The sequence below is a fragment of the Ranitomeya variabilis genome, chromosome 2 (genome assembly GCF_051348905.1).
Source record: "Ranitomeya variabilis isolate aRanVar5 chromosome 2, aRanVar5.hap1, whole genome shotgun sequence".
Lineage (NCBI taxonomy): Eukaryota > Metazoa > Chordata > Amphibia > Anura > Dendrobatidae > Ranitomeya > Ranitomeya variabilis.
This window is the reverse complement of record NC_135233.1, coordinates 1080583419-1080605190: the sequence shown is the minus strand read 5'-3', so window position 1 is coordinate 1080605190 and position 21772 is coordinate 1080583419. Positions and strand designations below refer to the sequence as shown.

The following is a 21772-nucleotide window of genomic DNA, read 5'->3' as shown; positions in this document are numbered from 1 at the left end:
CAATTATTCTTAAAATTCTGAAACCTAGATCTATCTCCAGAAAACAACTCAGGAATGGGTATCTTTGGTTCTGACATAGGGCTATGAATAACAAAATCCTGAATACTTTGCACCCATGCAGCAAGATGATCCACACTAGAAGTCAGAGTCTGAACATCCATGTCTGCAGCTGAGCTCAAAACCACTCAGAGTTCAAGGGGATGAAAGAAGCTAAACAGACTGCAGCACAAAAAAAAAAAAAAAAAAAAAAATGTACTCAGGTCTTCTTTTAATCCCACTTCTGCGATGCATAAAACACTTTTTGGCCTGCTATACTGTTATGATCCTTAGTGCTTGAGGATCACAAATTACTCCAGCAAGGTGACTAAACATAGGACTAGCTCTAGGGAGGTGGAAAACTGGACTGACCGCAAAACTGAACCTATCCAACCACACTAGAGGCAGCCGGTGAACGTGTCTAAAATCCTAGACGTCTCGAGCCAGCCTGAGGAACTAACTACCCCTAGAGAGAAAGAAAGACCTCTCTTGCCTCCAGAGAAATAATCCCCAAAAGATATAGAAGCCCCCAACAGATAATAACGGTGAGGTAAGAGGAAGGCACATACACAGGGGTGAAAGCAGATTCAGCAAAAGAGGCCCACTAATTCTAGATAGCAGAAAATAGAAAAGGGGTCTATGCGGTCAGTAAAAAACCCTTACAAAATATCCACACTGAGATTTCAAGAACCCCCACACCAACTAACGGTGTGAGGGGAGAAACTCGGTCCCCTAGAGCAACCAGCAAGTAAGAAATCACATTTTAACAAGCTGGACAAAAAACATGATGAACGCTGATAATCAGAAACTGAACAAACAAAAACTTAGCTTGTCTTGGAGAGACTGGGAGCAAGGTAGTCACCAGGAATCTGAAGAGCACTGAATACATTGATAGCAGGCAAGGAACTGAGTATCCAGGTGAGCTAAATAGGAAACCAACCAAGGATAACGAACCAGGTGATGAAGCCAACCTGCAGAAAGACAACACTACACAGTACCGCTTGTGACCACTAGAGGGAGCCCAAAAATAGAGTTCACAACATACCTCATCACATGTTAAAGCCCATATATACAGCAGTTAGTATCATAGCCTGTGTAAAAGCTAAAGCAGGGAATGCAGCATCCATTCTGTGGTGAATCTGGATAGTAAAGCAACATCACAACTCACAGCTTAGCCATAACTATGGGGAGAAAAAGCCATAAATCACTAAAAACTGTAAAAATCATGTGTGACCGCAGAAAAGTAAAGAAGATTAGGGTGTGAGGAAAGAGAATAACACAGATTTAATTGTAAGGGTGAGACATTGCAAAGTTTTTTTGCCTGTGAAGCATGACCATGGAGGAAAACAAAGTTGCTGCTTGCTTTACCAGTGAGGTTATAGTGCTGCTGCAATTCAGTAACACTGTATCTATGCATTTAAGTTGAAGCAAGCCACCAATATTGTGGATATAAAAATAAATAAATATGTTGAGCATCACTTTGGCATTACTAAGATTGTAATTGCTCTAACTAACTTGAAAAGGGATGGATACAGTCGTAAGAGACCTCAGAGTGTCTGAACACTAGAAACAACCATTTCAACTGTTGTTACTACTAAACACTTCACAATAATAACACTTACAGGTGACCAGGGCAGATCTAGCAGATATGTAATTCCAATATACATATATTAGGAGAGGTGTCCATGTTGTTTTACACTATCATGTACAGTTAACTTTATACATTTTTTTTTTCTACATTTTATCATTCCAGTTATACAATTTATATCCAGTTCTGGGAATTTTACCAGGAAGCCACAAAAGATTTCAGAAGAATGTCACGGAGCTGCATACATTCATTCAGTGCACATTTATGAAAAATCTTAAAGAGTTGGACATGAATGATCAGCGAAGCTTCATTGATGCATTTCTTGCAAAACAGAGCATGGTACACTATTTTTTTTGTCTAGGACTGCTGACACACTTGTCAATTCATTGTTATTTTCCTTAACATAGGGACTAGAGATATGCGAACCCGAACAGTAAAGTTTGGCGTCCTTACCGGATACCTACTTATGGAGAAACCGGGTCAGTGAATGCTCACGTCTGCTGGCCCGGCTGTCTTTAGCAAGACTGCATTGACCAGAGCTCTTACCACTGAACTCCCGCTCTATCTCCCGGTGGGCAATGCACTACACAGACAAAACAGGGTTAAGGTAAAACAGTGTGGCAATACTTTATTGAACCACAACACACAATAGCAAACAGAACAATCTCAGCAACTACACCAAGATGGTGCACATTACAGGGCCTCACCCTTCCGCTGACTCGCCGAGATAATGGTAGATGTTATGTCGGAGCTCCCAGGGTCGCTACTATATCTGTGGTATGCACGCAGAGAAGAGGTAACGACAAGCGTAGGGTGATATCCGAGAGCAGTACTGTGTTCTTTCAGCCAGGTCTGATGTACCCTCAGCTGAGATCCTGAAGAGCTTTATTTAACCAGAATAAAAGAAGTCTCTTTTATACCCCAGGCCTGTAAGCTATGTACAGACATAAAGGCATCATCGCCTGAAGTATAATGGATAGTCAATAATTCAACCTTAGTGTGCACATTAAATATTCAAATAGAAATGTTAGATAGCTAGTAGTCATAAATCCATTTAGGTAGTCACAAGGTATAGTCCTACATGTATAATGGGGCCCATTGTATATACCACAGGTGTAGACCACCTAATTAGAAAGGATCAAACAATTATAGAAAAAGACAGCCAATCTAGCAGCACAAGTGCAAAACCCTAATTAAGAACATGATGGAACAAACTTATCTTGAGGAATTGGTGTCCCATCCTATCCCGACGCGTTTCCCCTGCTTGACAATCCAGAGGGGTTCATCAAGGGAATGCCGGTAATAGTCGACGGGCAGCTCTAAATGAGAGGACGCTGCACAGTTTGCAAGTCTGTCTTCTTGACCCATCAGACATAAACACTTCAATCCACAAGCCAATATACAGATAAAAAGTCAGTTCTTTTTGGTTTGCAAAAACATGGCTCTCTGGGAAATTAAGATACAATCTGGTTTCTTCACACTGCTGTTTGGGAACGGACACTGAACACGGACTTCACCAGAAAATCTATGCTACAGTTCTGATTTGGCCCCCAAACACTGGGTATTTGTCACACTGTCATGTGCATAACAGTGTAGCAAACACTGCTTCTAATCGGCAGTAAAATGATTACTGCAAGACAGCGATCTGCGGTTCCCACGCTGTCAAATGACAGTGTGAGCCCGCAGCTGTGATTGGAGGTATAAAGTTTGCCACCAGTCACTGGTGTTAGCTGATGGGACTACTGCTGTGAATATAACACAAGTTATAGTGAATAGTGTTGAGCGATACCTTCTGATATTGGGAAATATTGGATTGGATTGGATTGGACCGATACCCAAAAAATATCGGGTATCGCCGATTCCGATACCTGAAACCAATGCAAGTCAATGCGACACACATATCGGAATTAAAATAAACCCTTTCTTTCCTTGTAGGTTAACTCTACATGAAGGAAAACAACTTAGAATAATGTAGAATGTATTGGGGGAGGTGGAGGAGACATTAAAGGCATAGAGGTTTAGCCCAATCAAATGGAATAGCAGGAATTAATTTTTTTTTAAGATGTTCGGAGTTACAAAGATACTGACTATATTAAGCATTCTTATATTTTGTCAGATATTTATGTTTCACTACTTCAGTTCTCTTCACCTTCTTTTTTACTTCTCCCACACTTTCTCCTTCATCATCCTCAGCAGCAGCATCTTTTTCATCAACTTCTTCACCTAATTCATCTTCTTCTTCACCTTCTTCCAATTATTCTTTTTTTTACATTCTTCATATTCTTCTTATTCAACTATTATTCTTCTTCATATTCTGCTTCTTCATCTAATTCATATTCTTCTTCTTTATCATATTCTTATTTGTGACAGACATTCCTGTAGTTGTTATCTATAAAAGTTTGAAGATTACACCTTCCGTTCTGCCTGTCACAAAAGATTTACAACAGGATTTGTCCGCGTTCAGTTTCGCCTGGAGCAGCAGGTTTTTTCCAGGGGCACCACGAGGAGGAACTGACTCACCCCATACACTGCTTAGTCTTCTTCTGCTTATAATTTAGATAATATCTTTTGCTCTGATTTTTAGTCTTATGTGTAATGTTCTTCTGCTTTTTGTTCTGCAGCTTCTTGTTCTTCTGCTTCTTGGTCTTCTGTCTCTTGTTCTTCTGTATCTTGGTGGTTGTCTTTTTGCTCTTTGTCCTTTTGGTCATCTTCTCTGGGGTCGTCGTCTTCTTCGGGGTGGTCTTCAGGGTTGTCGTCTTTAGGGTCGTCGTCAGGGAGATCCAGAGTGATTACCAAAAACCATTTCAAAAAGCTTGAACTTGGAAATGTAACAGAAGGTACAAGAAGGCTGAGGAACTGCCGAGAACCAGCTGACGGTACTGGAACCCGGATGGGTAGCCAAAGGTACAAGAGCCAATGGAACTACCGAGGACCAGCTGATGGTACTGGAACCCGGTTACTAAGCAGGAAGTACCCGTGCCAGAAAGCACTAACAAGGACCACCAGACGTTGGTGGAACTCAGATACCGAGAAGGAGGCATCTAAGCCAAAGGCTCTGCCTGGAACCAGCTGATGGTACTGGAACCAGGATGGGTACCAGAAGGTACAAGAGCCAAAGACAGTGCCGAGAACCAGCTGAGGGTACTGGAACCCAGATGGGTAGCCAAAGGTATAAGAGCCAATGGAACTACCGAGGACCAGCTGATGGTACTGGAACCCGGTTACTAAGCAGGAAGTACCCGTGCCAGAAAGCACTAACAAGGACCACCAGAAGTTGGTGGAACTCAGATACCGAGAAGGAGGCATCTAAGCCAAAGGCTCTGCCTGGAACCAGCTGATGGTACTGGAACCCGGATGGGTAGCAGAAGGTACAAGAGCCAATGGAACTACCAAGGACCAGCTGATGGTACTGGAACCCAGATTGGTAGCAGAAGGTACAAGAGCCAATGGAACTACCGAGGACCAGCTGACGGTACTGGAACCCGGTCACTAAGCAGGAGGAACCCGTGCCAGAAAGCACTACCAAGGACCACCAGACGTTGGTTGAACTCGGATACCAAGAAGGAGGCACCTAAGCCAAAGGCTCTGCCTGGAGCCAGCTGATGGTATTGGAATCTGGATGGAAGCAGAAGGTACAAGAGCCAAAGACACTGCCGAGAACCAGCTGACAGTACTGGAACCCGGATGGGTAGCAGAAGTTACAAGAGCCAATGGAACTACCGAGGACCAGCTGATGGTACTGGAACCTGGTTACTAAGCAGGAAGTACCTGTGCCAGAAAGCACTACCAAGGACCAGCAGATGTTGCTGGAACTCGGATACCGAGAAGGAGGCACCTAAGCCAAAGGCTCTGCAAGGAACCAGCTGACGGTACTGGAACCCAGGGAGACCTATTCAAGATTGACTTCCAAAGAACCAGATAATGGTGCTGGAACTCAGATAGGCAGCAGGAGGTCCACATGAAAAAAAAGTAGCAAGACCGCGAGCCGGCCGCAGTTACCGAAACTGACAGTCCTACAGGGGGAGCTTGTCCTATTGGCACTATGGAACAAGCCTTGATTGCCAGATCCCGCAGCCCACATAGGAAGCACCTAAACTGCATGCACCATAGAGTCGGCTAACCCGACCGCAACCCGAAAGGACAACGTATTGGAGGCAAAGTGACATTGACACTACCCAGAAACAGCTGGCGTGCTGGAACCAGGCTGGGCAGGAGGGAGTACCCGTGCCAAAGACATTGCCAAGAACCAGCTGGCGGTGCTGGAACCCGGATGGGTAGCAGAAGGTACAAGATCCAATTGAACTACTGAGGACCAGCTGACGGTACTGGAACCCGGTTACTAAGCAGGAAGTATCCGTGCCAGAAATCACTACCAAGGACCACCAGATGTTGCTGGAACTCAGATACTGTGAAGGAGGCACCTAAGCCAATGGCTCTGCCGAGAAACAGCTGACGGTACTGGAACTCAGATAGGCAGCAGAAGGTCCACATGAAAAAAAAATTGCAAGGCCGCGAGCTGGCCGCAGTTACCGAAACCCACAGTCCTACATGGGGAGCTTGTCCTATTGGCACTATGGAATCAGCCTTGATTGCCAGATTCCGCAGCCCACATAGGCAGCACCTAAACTGCAGGCACCATAGAGTCAGCTTACCAGACCGCAACACGACAGGACAACGTATTGGAGGCAAAGTGACGTTGACACTCCCCGGAAACAGCTGGCTTGCTGGAACCAGGCTAGGCAGGAGGGAGTACCCATGACAGAGACACTGCTGGGAAACAGCTGGCGGTGCTGGAACCCAGGGTAAAAACTAGAAACAGAGTGTAGCCAGAGGCCTAATTGGAGCAAGTTTTAAATCAGTAGTAGTGTGAATGTGGAAAGAACAGGAGAAATTGCCAGACACACAGCTGGGGATCAACTGACGTTACTGGACCCAAATAACATGGCAGTAAGTGTTGACTGTCCAGACGGCACTTCTGAGCAGCAACTGGCAGTGTTGGAGCCCAGGGATTACAGGAGAAACAGAGTGTAGGCAGAGGCCTAAATGGAGCAAGTTTAATATCTGTAGTAATGTGAGTGTGAGTGTGGACGGAGCAGGAGCAATTGACAGATACACAGCAGGGGATCAGCTGACATTACTGAACCCAAATAACACAGGAGCAGGTGTTGACTGTGCAAACGGCACTTCTGAGCAGCAACTGGCAGTTTTGGAGCCCAGGGTCAATGCTAGAAACAGAGTGTAGCCAGAGGCCTAATTGGAGCAAGTTTAATATCTGTTGTAGTGTGAGTGTAGATGGAGCAGGAGAAATTGCCAGATACACAGCAGGGGATCAGCTGACGTTACTGAACCCCAATAACACGGCAGCAAGTGTTGACTGTGCAGACAGCACTTCTGAGCAGCAACTGACAGTGTTTAGGATTAAAGGAGAAACAGTGTAGGCAGAGGCCTAACTGGAGCAAGTTTAATATCTGTAGTAGTGTGAGTGTGGACGGAGCAGGAGAAATTGCCGGATACACAGCAGGGGATCAGCTGACGTTATTGAACCCCAATAACACTGGAGCATGTGTTGGCTGTGCAGACGGCACTTCTGAGTAGCAATTGGTGGTGTTGGAGCCCAGGTATTACAGTTCAGATGGTAGAAACATGAACACAACAGGAGACCTGGATACTGTTGCCAACCAATTATTTAATCTGGAAGAGGACTGGCAAATTCCTGCGAGATCCAGGCCTTGTTCATTTTCAGAAATGTAAGCCGGTCAACGTTATCGGAGGATAGTCGCAAGCGACGGTCTGTTAGTACACCACCTGTGGCTCTAAAGACGCGTTCTCATAATACACTAGCAGCAGGGCAAGCCAGCACCTCCAATGCATACTGGCTAAGCTCTGGCCATGTATCTAGCTTAGAGACCCAAAACTTGAAGGGGGAAGAGCCGTGTGGGAGAACACTGAGAGGGCAAGACATGTAGTCTGTCACCATCTGACGGAAACGTTGCCTCCTGCTGACTGGAGCCGTCTGTGATGGTGTAGACATTTGTGGCGGGGACACAAAACTTTGCCACATTTGGGCCATACTGGTCTTGCCTTGTGCTGAGGCGCTACTTCTGCTCCCTCTTTGTGCAGACCTTCCTCCACTGCCTCGACGCACTGAGCTGCTTTGTAAAGCACTAGCAGCACTGCACTCGGTTGGAATGGAGAACATGATGGAATGCACCAGTGTGCCTTGATACTCCCGCATTTTACGCTCCCAGTTCAACGGTGTTATGAGGCTTTGTAAGTTGTCCCGGTAGCGAGAATCTAGGAGGGTGTACACCCAATAATCAGCCGTGTTGAAAATGTTGGCGATGCGGCGGTTGTTTCTCAGGCACTGCAGCATGAAATCAACCATGTGCTGCAGACTGCCAACTGGCCAAGAAATGCTGTCCCCTGCTTGATACGTCATCTCTGCCTGCTCTGCAGCACCCCACCCTTGCTCTACATACTGACTACTAGAGCATTGTGTACCTCCCTCCTCTGGACAGATGTTTTCCTCCTCCATTGACTCCTACTCATCCTCCTCACAAAGTATCTCCTGCCTAGGCCTTTGTGAGGAACCACGTTGCGCAGACTGTCCAGAAGCAGATGGCATTTGTGACTCCTCATCCTCTACCTCTTCCACAACCTCATCCCTTAGTGCTTGCAGTGTTTTTTCAATCAGGCAGATAAGGGGGATAGTCATGCTGACTAGTGCATCATCTGCACTCGCCATCCGCGTGGAATCATCGAAGGCACGCAAAATGTGGCAGATGTCATTCATAGAGGCCCACTCAGTGGTGGTGAAGTGTGAACGGCGCGCAGTGCGACTTGTTTGTGCCTGATGCAGCTGGTACTCCATTATTGCTGGAACGCCGCAAGTGAGCGCACTCTAGGAGGACCTTGTGCAGCAGTGCATCAAGATCCGGATAGTCCCTCAAAAAACTCTGCACGACCAAGTTAAGCACGTGTGCCAGACATGGGATGTGAGTGAGGTTGGCTAGGCCCAGAGCGGCCACCACATTTCGGCCATTGTCACACATTACCATGCCTGGCTGGAGATTCGCTGGCACAAACCACACGTCGCTGTGCTGCTTGATGGCATTCCAGAGCTCCTGCGCTGTGTGGCTTCGATTCCCCAAAGAAATTAATTTCAATACGGCCTGTTGATGTTTGGCCATGGCTGTGCTCATATCGGTCGTAACAGGTAAACGTTCACGGGTCCATGTGGAGGTAGACTGTGACGGCTCCTGCATCGCTAATTCAGAGGAACTGGAGTATGAGGAGTAGTGTTGAGCGATACCTTCCGATATTTGAAAGTATCGGTATTGGATTGGATCGGCCGATATCCAAAAAATATCGGATATCGCCAATACCGACACCCGATACCAATACAAGTCAATGGGACACAAATATCGAAACGTAATAGGTAGCGATCCTGGATGGTTCCCAGGGTCTGAAGGAGAGGAAAGTCTCCTTCAGGCCCTGGGATCCATATTCATGTAAAAACTAAAGAATAAAAATAAAAAATATGGATATACTCACCCTCGGACAGCCCCTGGCTCTCAGCGGTGCAACCGGCAGCCTCCGTTCCTAACAATGCAGTGAGTGAAGGACCTTCGATGACATCGCGATCACATGAGAGGTTATATGAGCGGTCACGCAACCAATCACAAGACCGCGACGTCATCGCAGGTCCTACACTCACTGCATTCTTAGGAACGGAGGCTGCCGGTTGCACCGCTGAGAGCCAGGGGCCGTCGGTGGGTGAGTATATCCATATTTTTTATTTTTATTCTTTATTTTTTACATGAATATGGATCCTGATTCCGATTTCCGATATCGCAAAAATATCGGAACTCGGTATCGGAATTCCGATACAGCGAATATCAGCTGATACCCGATATTTGCAGTATCAGAATGCTCAACACTAATGAGGAGGCGTCAATGTGTACAGACTGGATTCCTGCAATCCTTGGAGTTGGCAGAACACGTGCAGCGCCACTCTCAAGATCTGTACCTGATTTCACAACATTTACCCAAAGGGCAGTGAGGGACAGGTATTGTTCCTGTCCATGGTTACTGGTCCACGCATCGGTGGTCAGGTGGACCTTGCTACTGACGGTGTTTAGTAGCGCATGTTTAGTTTTTCCCTCCACATGCTTTTGCAGGGCAGGGACGGCTTGCCTGCTGAAATAAAAGCGGCTGGGCACGTTGTATTGTGGGACTGCCAATGCCATGAAGTTACGGAAGGTGTCAGTCTCCACCAGCCTGAATGAGAGCATTTCAAGGGACAGTAGTTTTGTAATGCCAGCATTCAGAGCCTGTGCTCGGGGGTGGTTTTCCGAGTATGGACGTCTTTTCTCCCATGCCTGTGCTACTGATGGCTGTAGACTGGCATGGGAGTGTGAGGATGACAGGGAACATGGTGCTGTTGGTGGAATTACACTGTGTCTCTGCCAACAGTGCCAGAGGTTCTTCCATGGTGATCCTGTGAAAAAGCCGAACCAGCTGTGTGTGAGCTGGAGAAAGAGGCTACAACATGAGCTGAAGAGGTGGTAGGTGGTGCTATAGGTTGGACTAGGTCTTCAGTGTGTCTTTGTAACTCCACCACGTGCTTGGTCCGCACATGTTTCCACATATTTGTGGTTTTGAGGTTGCTGACACTTTTCCCTCTTTTCACTTTCTGATGACACAGCTTGCATTTGACAAAGCAAATGTCATCTGCAACTGTGTCAAAAAAGGACCAGTCACTGCAAGTTTTGGGAGTGCCCGTTTTGGGTTTTGGAAGAGGCATGCTCCTAATGGGTGACAAAGTGGAGGCTACAGGCAAACCAGTCTGCCTCCTCCCTCTCCCTCCTTTTTGGGCCATTCTGGGAATCTCTTCCTCAGAGCTGCTCCCACCACCCTCCTGTACCTCACGCCATGATGGGTCAAAGACCTCATCATCTACACTACCCTCTTCAAACAACTGCTTCTCCTGGGTAGTCTCGGCAGCACAGTATGCACCAAAAAGTGGCACCTGAGTCTCTTCATCAGATGCGCATTGAGGTGTGCTGACAGTAGGCACTGGCCTCTTCAGATTCAGAGAGACAAAGCATTTGCACATCACTGTATACTGCCTCTTCTTCAATTTGTCGAATGCTGCTTGGCTGGCCCCCTCTTTCCAAGCCAAGAGATTCAGAGAAAAGAAGTAGAGACGGCTCCTTTCCAGAGCTCTGACTGCCTGGGCAATTTGGCAGGTGGTGAAGAGACAGATGGGTGTACTTCAGTGCTCTGGACCTAAGCGGATGTGGCACTAATTGAAGTTGATGCATTAGCTGCCATCCATCCAACAACGGCTTCAATTTGTTCGTCCCGCAGCAGTGGGGTACGGCGAGCTCCTACAAAGCTGCGCATAAAGGACTGTTCCCTGGTAAAACTGTGGGATGCTGAGTCACTGGTGCCCGCAGTAGGCACAGAATCCCCATGTCCTCTCCCTGCAGAAACTCCACGCAAACGACCACGTGCTTTACTCCATGCCTTCTTCATCTTGGTAGACTGATAAAGATAGGCAGAAAAGTACTAAGGGCTTAGTGTGCTTATTCCTGAACTGCTAACAGGTATAAGAAACACTAATTTTATAAAGTGTGGACTACACTTTAATATGAGCTAATGTGGCCTACACAACTGTAAAGTGGAGTTTTTGGTAAACTTTATTTAGGTTTTTTTTTAACAAAAAGACACTGGATGTGCCCAAAGATGTCAAACCGATAGTATCACAAACGTTTTGTAGCTATTACAAAGCAGGATGGTAACCTACAATGCAATAGATGAGGCTCCAAAAAATAGGATAATACTAATCTGGCTGGGGCTGCAGGGCACAAGTCTGCAGAAAGGCTCCTCTCTCTACTACTATATAGTGTTTGCACGCAGCAGCACTAATGCAAAAAAGGACAATGGAACAGTATGAGGCAGTGACGCACGCTGAGCGGACTACAACCAGATGTGGCTGCAGAACAGACTACAGCGTGAGCTGCACTCATACACAGAGACCTCGCAGACAGCCGTGAACAGCGCTGCAAGGCTGCAGAAAAGCTCCTCTATCTACTCCTATATAGTGTTTGCATGCAATCTAGCTAGATACGGATGGAACCACACTAATAGGAGAATTCAGGAAAAATGTGCAGCAGCAGTAATGCAAAAAAAGACAATGGAACAGTATGAGGCAGTGACGCACGCTGAGCAGACTACAACTAGATGTGGCTGCAGAACAGACTACAGCGTGAGCTGCACTCACACACAGAGACCTCGCAGACATCCGTGAACAGCGCAGCAAGTCTGCAGAAAAGTCCCTCTATCTACTCCTATATAGTGTGTGCACGTAATCTAGCTAGATACGGATGGAACCACACTAAAGGGAGAAATCAGTAGTGTTGAGCATTCCGATACTGCAAATATCGGGTATCGGCCGATATTCGCTGTATCGGAATTCTGATACCGAGTTACGATATATTTGCGATATCGGATACCGGAATCAGAAGTTCCCACAGTATAACTGAGTGTGGGCAGTGCGTGGGCGGAGACTGCATCTCTCTCTGCGGGTAGGGACTGTGCGTGACCGTGGGTGGTCTGTGTGTGCCTGCTGGGGGTCTGTGTGGCCTGCCGGGGGGGGGGGTCTGTGCAGCCTGCCGGGGGGTCTGTGTGGCCTCTCGGGTGTCTGTGCAGGACCGTGGGTGGTCTGCGCGTGCCTGCCGCGGGGTCTGTGCGGCCTGCCGGGGTGTGTGTGCTGCCTCTCTGGGGTCTGTGCGGCTTGTCGGGGGGTCTGTGCGGCATGCCGGGGGGTCTGTGCAGCCTGCCGGGGATCTTTTTGTCTGTGCAGGCATCGTCCAATGGGACTACAAGTCCCATCGGGCTATGCCTGCTACAATGACAGTGATTGACACATTAGCCAATGATGGGACAGTACTAGTCCCATCATACGGCTAATGTGTTGAATGTAAAAAAAATACTAGATACATGCTACATACATATTACATGCATACTACATACATACTATATACAACAAACATGCTACATACATGCTATATACATACTACATACATACTACATACATACTACATACGTGCTACATACATTCTACACACATACTAAATACATACCACATACATGCTACATACATGCTACATACTACATACATGCTACATATATGCTACATACTACATACATGCTACATACATGCTACAAACTACATACATGCTACATACATGCTACATACTACATACATAATACATACATGCTACATACATGATACAAACATACTACATACTACATACATGCTACATACATGCCACATACATGCTACATACATTCTGCATACATACTACATACATACAACATGCTACATACATGCTACACATATGCTAGATACATGCTACATACTACATACATACTACATACATGCTACATACATACTACATGCCACATACATACTACATACTACATACATGCTACATACATGCTACATACATACTACAAGCTACATACATGCTGCATACATGCTACATTCTACATACGTACTACATACATATTACACACATTACATACATACTACATGCATACATACATACTACATACATACTACATACAATACATTCATACATTACATACAATACATACATATAGACATATAGTACATTAAACATATTTCATACTCACCATTACTTGTCACTTTGTTATTTTAACCTTTTTTACAGATGACACTGGCTTCGGGGAACAAACAACCAATATACTCCCTGTCTGCAGAAATCCACGAGAGTCCCAAGACGATCTCCCGTGAAGAATGGCAGCATCAACTGATGCGACCACTGTCTTGGGGCTCCAGGAACACAATGACGGGAGGAAGGTATCCTTCCGCACTGTATTCCTCCGCCGCTGTAAAAAAAATAGTCCCTAGTCTCACTTTATGCCATTGCTGTGTGAGAAATTTTCCCACGCAGCAATTGCCATAAAGTAAGACTTTGAACTCAAGTAACCTCTCAGTGATGCACTGCAGGAGCCATTGTCTCCAGTCAGTGTGTCACTGAAGGTCCTATAGAGCAGTGACATCACCCAATGTCACTTTTCTATAGGGGAGATCGTCGTGGGACACTCAATATTAATTGGACTACGGCAGACAGGTAGCATACGGTTTATTATTTTATGTTTTTTGCAGGCGCTGAAGTATGGTAAGTGTTATGAACTGGTGGCCTAGGAGCAGCATGAGATGTACTCTGGAGAAGGTGGTACCTGTACTGACTGCAGACCCTGAACTTAACACCGCAAATTGAAGTAGCCGTGGAATGTACCTGTCACTCCCTAGACATCTCGACACAGCCGGAGGACTAATTACCCCTAGAGATAGAAAGGGGAAAACTATCTTGCCTCAGAGAAAATCCTCCCAAAGGATAGACAGCCCCCCACAAATATTGACTGTGAGAAGAGAGGGAAACAACATACGCAGACTGAAATCAGGATTTAGCAAAGGAGGCCAATTCTAGCTAAATAGAAAGGATAGGACAGAGTACTATGCGGTCAGTATTAAAACACTAGAAAATATCCACCACAGAAAATACAAAAACTCCACATCTAACTAAAGGCATGGATGGTATATCTGCATCTCCAGAGATACCAGCTTGGCTAAACAAATCCTTATACAGACCAAGCTGGACAAGACAAAACATGGAAGGTAACTAGAACGAACAGATCCACAGCATGTGGACTGCAGAAAACAAAGCCAGCACTTATCTTTGTTGAAATGATCAGCAAGTAAGAGAGACCAGGCAGGGAAGTGAATCCTCCAGGAAACAATGGACAACTGGCACTAACCAAAGGGTCAGCAAGAATAAATAGCCCAGTCAGAATTGCAAAAAGTGGAAACACCTGATGATTGCTGCGATCCAAAGACAGCAGCACTACCACTTATAACCACCGGAGGGAGCCCAAGAGCAGAATTCACAACAGTACCCCCCCTTGAAGAGGGGTCACCGAACCCTCACCAGAGCCCCCAGGCCGATTAGGATGAGCCAGATGAAAGGCCCGAACCAAATCAGTAGCATGGACATCCGAGGCAAAAACCGAAGAATTATCCTCCTGGCCGTAACCCTTCCATTTGACAAGATACTGAAGTTTCCATCTCGAAAAACGAGAATCCAAAATCTTCTCAACCATCAACCATCTTCTCAACCACATACTCCAACTCCCCATCTACCAACACCGGGGCAGGAGGATCAACAGAGGGAACAACAGGCACCACATATTTCCGCAACAAAGATCTATGAAAAACATTATGGATGGAAAAAGAGGCCGGAAGGGCCAAACGAAAAGACACCGGATTGACAATCTCAGAAATCCTATAAGGACCAATAAACCGAGGCTTAAACTTAGGGGAAGAAACCTTCATAGGAACATGACGGGAAGACAATCAAACCAAATCCCCAACCCAAAGCCGGGAACCAACACACCGACAACGGTTAGCAAAACGCTGAGCCTCCTCCTGAGACAACACCAAATTGTCCACAACATGAGCCCAAATCTGCTGCAACCTGTCAACCACAGAGTCCACCCCAGGACAATCAGAAGGCTCTACCTGCCCTGAAGAAAAACGAGGATGAAAACCAGAATTACAAAAGAAGGGTGAAACCAAGGTAGCAGAACTAGCCCGATTATTAAGGGCAAACTCGGCCAATGGCAAGAAGGCCACCCAATCGTCCTGATCAGCAGACACAAAGCATCTCAAATAAGTTTCCAAGGTCTGATTAGTTCGCTCGGTTTGGCCATTTGTCTGAGGATGAAACACGGAAGAAAAAGACAAATCAATGACGAGTCTAGCACAAAAGGCTTGCCAAAACCTAGAAACAAACTGAGACCCTCTGTTGGACACAATATTCTCCGGAATGCCATGCAAACGAACCACATGCTGAAAACAACGGAACCAAATCAGAAGAGGAAGGCAATTTAGGCAAAGGTACCAAATGAACCATCTTAGAAAACCGGTCACAAACCACCCAGATAACCAACATCCTCTGGGAAACTGGAAGATCTGAAATAAAATCCATAGAAATATGCATCCAAGGCCTCTCAGGGACCGGCAAAGGCAAAAGCAACCCACTAGCGCGGGAACAGCAAGGCTTGGCCCGCGCACAAGTCCCACAGGTCTGCACAAATGAACGCACATCCCGTGACAAAGAAGGCCACCAAAAGGACCTACCAACCAGATCTCTGGTACCAAAAATCCCAGGATGGCCAGCCAACACAGAACAATGAATCTCAGAAATCACTTTGCTAGTCCATCTGTCAGGAACAAACAATTTCCCCACTGGACAGCGATCAGGCTTGTCGGCCTGAAACTCCTGAAGAGCCCGACGTAAATCAGGGGAGATGGCAGAAAGAATCACCCCTTCCTTCAGAATGCCGACCGGCTCAAGGACCCCAGGAGAATCAGGCAAAAAACTCCAAGAGAGGGCATCCGCCTTAACATTCTTAGAACCCGGAAGATACGAGACCACAAAATCAAAACGAAAAAAAAACAAGAATTATCGAGCCTGTCTAGGATTCAGCCGTCTGGCAGACTCGAGGTAAATCAGATTCTTATGATCGGTCAAGACCACAATACGGTGCTTGGCCCCCTCAAGCCAATGACGCCACTCCTCGAATGCCCACTTCATAGCCAACAACTCACGATTGCCGACATCATAATTGCGTTCCGCAGGCGAAAACTTTCGAGAAAAGAAGGCACACGGTTTCAACAAGGAACCATCAGAATTCCTCTGAGACAAAACGGCCCCTGCCCCAATCTCAAAAGCGTCAACCTCAACCTGAAATGGAAGGGAGACATCCGGCTGAAGCAACACAGGGGCAGAAGTAAATCAGCGTTTAAGCTCCTGAAAGGCAGAAACAGCCGCAGAGGACCAATTCGCCACATCAGCGCCCTTCTTCGTCAAATCGGTCAGGGGTTTAACCACACTGGAGAAGTTGGTAATAAAGCGGCGATAAAAATTAGCAAGCCCAGAAATTTCTGAAGGCTCTTCACAGAAGTGGGCTGGATCCAATCATGAATGGCCTGAACCTTAACCGGATCCATTTCTATAGATGAGGGAGAAAAAACTAAGCCCAAAAAAGAAACCTTCTGTACGCCAAAAAGGCACTTAGACCCCTTCACGAACAAAGCATTCTCACGAAGGATCTGAAATACCATCCTGACTTGTTTCACCTGAGACTCCCAATCATCTGAAAAAATCAAAATATCATCCAAATATACAATCATGAATTTATCAAGATAATTCCAAAATATATCATGCATAAAGGACTGAAACACAGATGGGGCATTAGAGAGCCCGAATGGCATCACAAGATATTCAAAATGGCCTTCGGGTGTATTAAATGCAGTTTTCCATTCGTCACCCTGCTTAATACGAACAAGATTATATGCCCCTCGAAGGTCAATCTTAGTAAACCAACTAGCCCCCTTAATCCTAGCAAACAAATCAGAAAGCAAAGGCAAAGGGTATTGGAATTTGACCGTGATCTTATTCAAGAGGCGATAATCAATACAGGGTCTCAAAGAGCCATCCTTCTTGGCAACAAAAAAGAAACCTGCTCCCAATAATGAAGAAGATGGCCGAATATGCCCCTTCTCCAAAGATTCCTTTACATAGCTCCGCATGGCGGTATGTTCTTTCACAGACAGGTTAAAAAGTCGGCCCTTAGGGAACTTACAACCTGGAATCAAGTCGATAGCACAATCACAGTCCCTATGCGGTGGAAGGGAACTGGACTTGGGCTCATCAAATACATCCTGGAAATCTGACAAAAACTCAGGAATTTCAGAAGAGGGGGAGGAGGTAATTGACATCAAATGGACGTCACCTTGAACCCCCTGACAACCCCTACTAGTCACAGACATAGATTTCCAATCTAATACCGGATTATGCACCTGTAACCATGGGAAACCCAGCACAATAGCATCATGCAAATTATGCAACACCAGAAAACGACAATCTTCCTGATGAGCTGGCGCCATACACATGGTCAGCTGTGTCCAAAACTGAGGTTTATTTTTTGCCAGCGGTGTAGCATCAATGCCCCTCAAAGGAATCGGATTCTGCAAAGGTTGCAAAGGGAACCCACAACGTCTGGCAAATTCTAAGTCCATTAAGTTTAAAGCGGTGCCTGAATCCACAAATGCCATGACAGAAAATGACGATAATGAGCAGATCAGGGTCACAGATAACAGAAATTTAGGTTGTACAGTACTGATGGTAACAGAACTAGCGATTCTCTTAGCACGCTTAGGGCAATCAGAAATAACATGAGCAGAATCGCCACAGTAAAAACACAACCCATTCTGATGTCTGAATCCTTGTCGTTCCGCTCTAGACACAATCCTATCACATTGCATAGGCTCAGGACTCCACTCGGAAGACAACGCCACAGCGCGCACAACTCTGCGCTCGCGTAAGCGCCGATCAATCTGAATGGCCAAAGACATAGAATCACTCAGACCAGCAGGCGTGGGAAACCCCACCATAACATCTTTAACAGATTCCGAAAGACCCTTTCTGAAAATTGCAGCCAAGGCATCCTCATTCCACTTAGTCAGCACAGACCATTTTCTAAATTTCTGGCAATATAATTCTGCCGCTTCTTGACCCTGAGACTGGGCCAACAAGGTCTTCTCAGCATGATCCACCGAATTAGGTTCATCATACAATAACCCTAGCGCAGGATTTCCAGCTTCCAGGGAGAACGCCCAATCCTGAGGGTCATGCGCAGCAGAGAAATGATTATTTTAACCTGCTGGATGGGATCACCAGAGGAACGGAGTTTCAGTGCTACAAACAGTTTACAGTTATTTTTAAAGCTCAGAAATTTGGACCTGTCTCCAAAGAACAAATCAGGAGTTGGAATTCTAGGCTCTAAAACCGGAGTCTGAACGATATAATCGGAAATACCCTGTATTCTAGCAGCAAGCTGATCCACACGAGAAGCCAATCCCTGAACATCCATACCAGCGCCAAACTCCTGAACCACCCAGAGGTAAAGAGGAAAGAAAAGGCACAACAGACTGCAGAAAAAAAAATGGCTCAGCACTTTCCTTTCCTTCTTCTGAGATGCAATTAACTCATTGTCGGCCAGTTGTACTGTTATGAACTGGTGGCCTAGGAGCAGCATGAGACGTACTCTGGAGAAGGTGGTACCTGTACTGACCGCAGACCCTGAACTTAACACCGCAACTAGAAGTAGCCGTGGAATGTACCTGTCACTCCCTAGACATCTCGACACAGCCGGAGGACTAATTACCCCTAGAGATAGAAAGGGGAAAACTATCTTGCCTCAGAGAAAATCCCCCCAAAGGATAGACAGCCCCCCACAAATATTGACTGTGAGAAGAGAGGGAAATAACATATGCAGACTGAAATCAGGATTTAGCAAAGGAGGTCAATTCTAGCTAAATAGAAAGGATAGGACAGAGTACTATGCGGTCAGTATTAAAACACTAGAAAATATCCACCACAGAAAATACAAAAACTCCACATCTAACTAAAGGCATGGAGGGTATATCTGCATCTCCAGAGATACCAGCTTGGCTAAACAAATCCTTATACAGACCAAGCTGGACAAGACAAAACATGGAAGGTAACTAGAACGATCAGATCCACAGCATGTGGACTGCAAAAAACAAAGCCAGCACTTATCTTTGTTGAAATGATCAGCAAGTACGAGAGACCAGGCAGGGAAGTGAATCCTCCAGGAAACAATGGACAACTGGCACTAACCAAAGGGTCAAGCAAGACTAAATAGCCCAGTCAGAATTGAAAAAAGTGGAAACACCTGATGATTGCTGCGATCCAAAGACAGCAGCACTACCACTTATAACGACCGGAGGGAGCCCAAGAGCAGAATTCACAACAGGTAAGTATGGTGAAATGAAGAATATTAAAATACTTTTTTCCTATTGTGTGTGTGTTTTATTAACCCTTTACTAGTATTGGATTAATAACGGATAGGCGTCTGATTGACACCTCTCCGTTATTAACCTTTCTAAATGTCACCTTACAATAGCAAGGTGACATTAACCCCTTATTACCCCATATCCCACCGCTACACGAGAGTGGGAAGAGAGGGGCTAAGTGCCGGAATTGGCACATCTTTCAGATGCGCCATTTCCGGGGCAGCTGCGGACTGGTATTTGTAGCCGGGGGGCCAATATCCATGGCCCCTCTCTAGGCTATGAATGTGAGCCCATAGCTGTCTGCGTAGCCTTTCTGGCTATAAAATATAGGGGGACCCCACGCCATTTTTTTTGGCTTCCCCAATTTTAATAGCCAGTAAAGGCTACGCAGACAGCTGTGGGCTGATATTCATAGCAGGCTACAAATATTGGCCCCCGGCCGTCGGCTTTCCGCCTCTGGCGTAGAAAATTGCACAGGAGCCCATGCCTTTTTTTCTGGTTTTTTTTAATTAAACGCTCATTAAGGCCTCTTTCACCCTTGTGTCGGTACGGGTTCGTCGCTGTGCGTCAGGCCAACGTACTAACGCACGTTGTGAAATTTATGCATGACATTCTGAAGTCCGGGGAGGAGGGGGCAGAGTTTCGGCCGCGCATGCGTGGTAGAAAATGGTGGACGTGAAGGACAAAAAACGTTCACTTGAACGTTTTTTCGTGCCGACGGTCCGACAAAGCATGACGGATCCATTGCACGACGGACGTGACGTGTGGCCTGTTATGATCCTAGTGGCTAAGGATCACAAATCTAACCAGCTAAGTAGAAAATAATAGGATGAGCTCTGGGGATGTGGTAACTGGACTAACCGCAAACCTGATCCTAACCGCACACACTATAGGCAGCCGTGGAACGTTTCCTGAAATCCTAGACGTCTCTTCACGGCCTGAGAAACTGACTACCCCTAAAGAGAAAGTAAAGACCTCACTTGCCTCAGAGAAATCCCCCAGAGATATAGAAGCCCCCCACAAATAATAACGGTGAGTTAAGAGGAAAAGACAAACGCAGAGATGAAACAGGTTAAGCAAATGAGGCCCGCTAACGCTAGATAGCAGAAAATAGCAAGGGATCTGTGCGGTCAGTAAAAAACCCTATGCAAAAATATCCACGCAGAGAATGCGAGAACCCCCACACCAACTAACGATGTGGGGGGAGCAACTCAGCACCCCAGAGCACCAGCAAGCAGGGAAATCACATATTAGAAAGCTGGACAAAAACTCATCATATACTAGGAAACATCTTGAACACAGATGAGAAAAAATAAGCAAACAGAACTTAGCTTCTCTTGGAGAGACTGATAACGGATGTAGACAGGAGCAATCAGAATAGCACTGAATACAACGGCAACAGGCAAGGAATGAAGGACCAGGTGGATTAAATAGGAAACCTAACTAGCAGATGACGAGACAGCTGATCCTGCCAGAAACCTGCAAAATAACAAAAAGAGCCACCAGGAGGAGCCCAAAGAAAGAACTCACACAGTACCACTCATGACCACAGGAGGGAGCCCGGAAACAGAGTTCACAACAGTACCCCCCCTTGAGGAGGGGTCACCGAACCCTCACCAGAACCCCCAGGGCGAGCCACATGGAAGGCATGAACCAAATCGGCCGCATGAACATCAGAGGCGACAACCCAGGAATTATCCTCCTGACCATAGCCCTTCCACTTAACCAAATACTGAAGCCTCCGTCTAGAAATACGAGAATCCAAGATCTTCTCCACCACGTATTCCAATTCTCCCTCAACCAGCACTGGAGCAGGAGGCTCAACAGAAGGAACCACAGGCACCACATACCTCCGCAACAAAGACCTATGGAACACATTATGGATGGTAAACGATACCGGGAGGTCCAAGCAAAATGACACAGGGTTGAGGATTTCCAAAATTTTATAAGGACAGATAAAAAGAGGTTTAAACTTAGGAGAAGAAACCTTCATAGGAACATAACGAGAAGACAACCACACCAAATCCCCCACACGAAGTCGGGGACCCACACAGCGACGACGGTTAGCAAAGCGCTGAGCCTTCTCTTGTGACAACATCAAATTGTCCACCACATGGTTCCAAATCTGCTGCAACCTATCCACCACAGAATCCACCCCAGGACAGTCT

At 46.2% G+C, this 21772-nt stretch overlaps 1 protein-coding gene across 1 annotated transcript in view; it reads left to right on the top strand.

The window, feature by feature from the left end:
• Nucleotides 1–21772, top strand: part of LOC143808728 (cytochrome P450 2K4-like) — a 111853-nt gene that overhangs the window by 65590 nt on the left and 24491 nt on the right. Inside the window, exon 5 of the mRNA XM_077291670.1 lies at nt 1790–1963. Within this exon, the coding sequence (XP_077147785.1) occupies nt 1790–1963 (174 nt within the window). The remainder of the gene's footprint in view (nt 1–1789; nt 1964–21772) is intronic.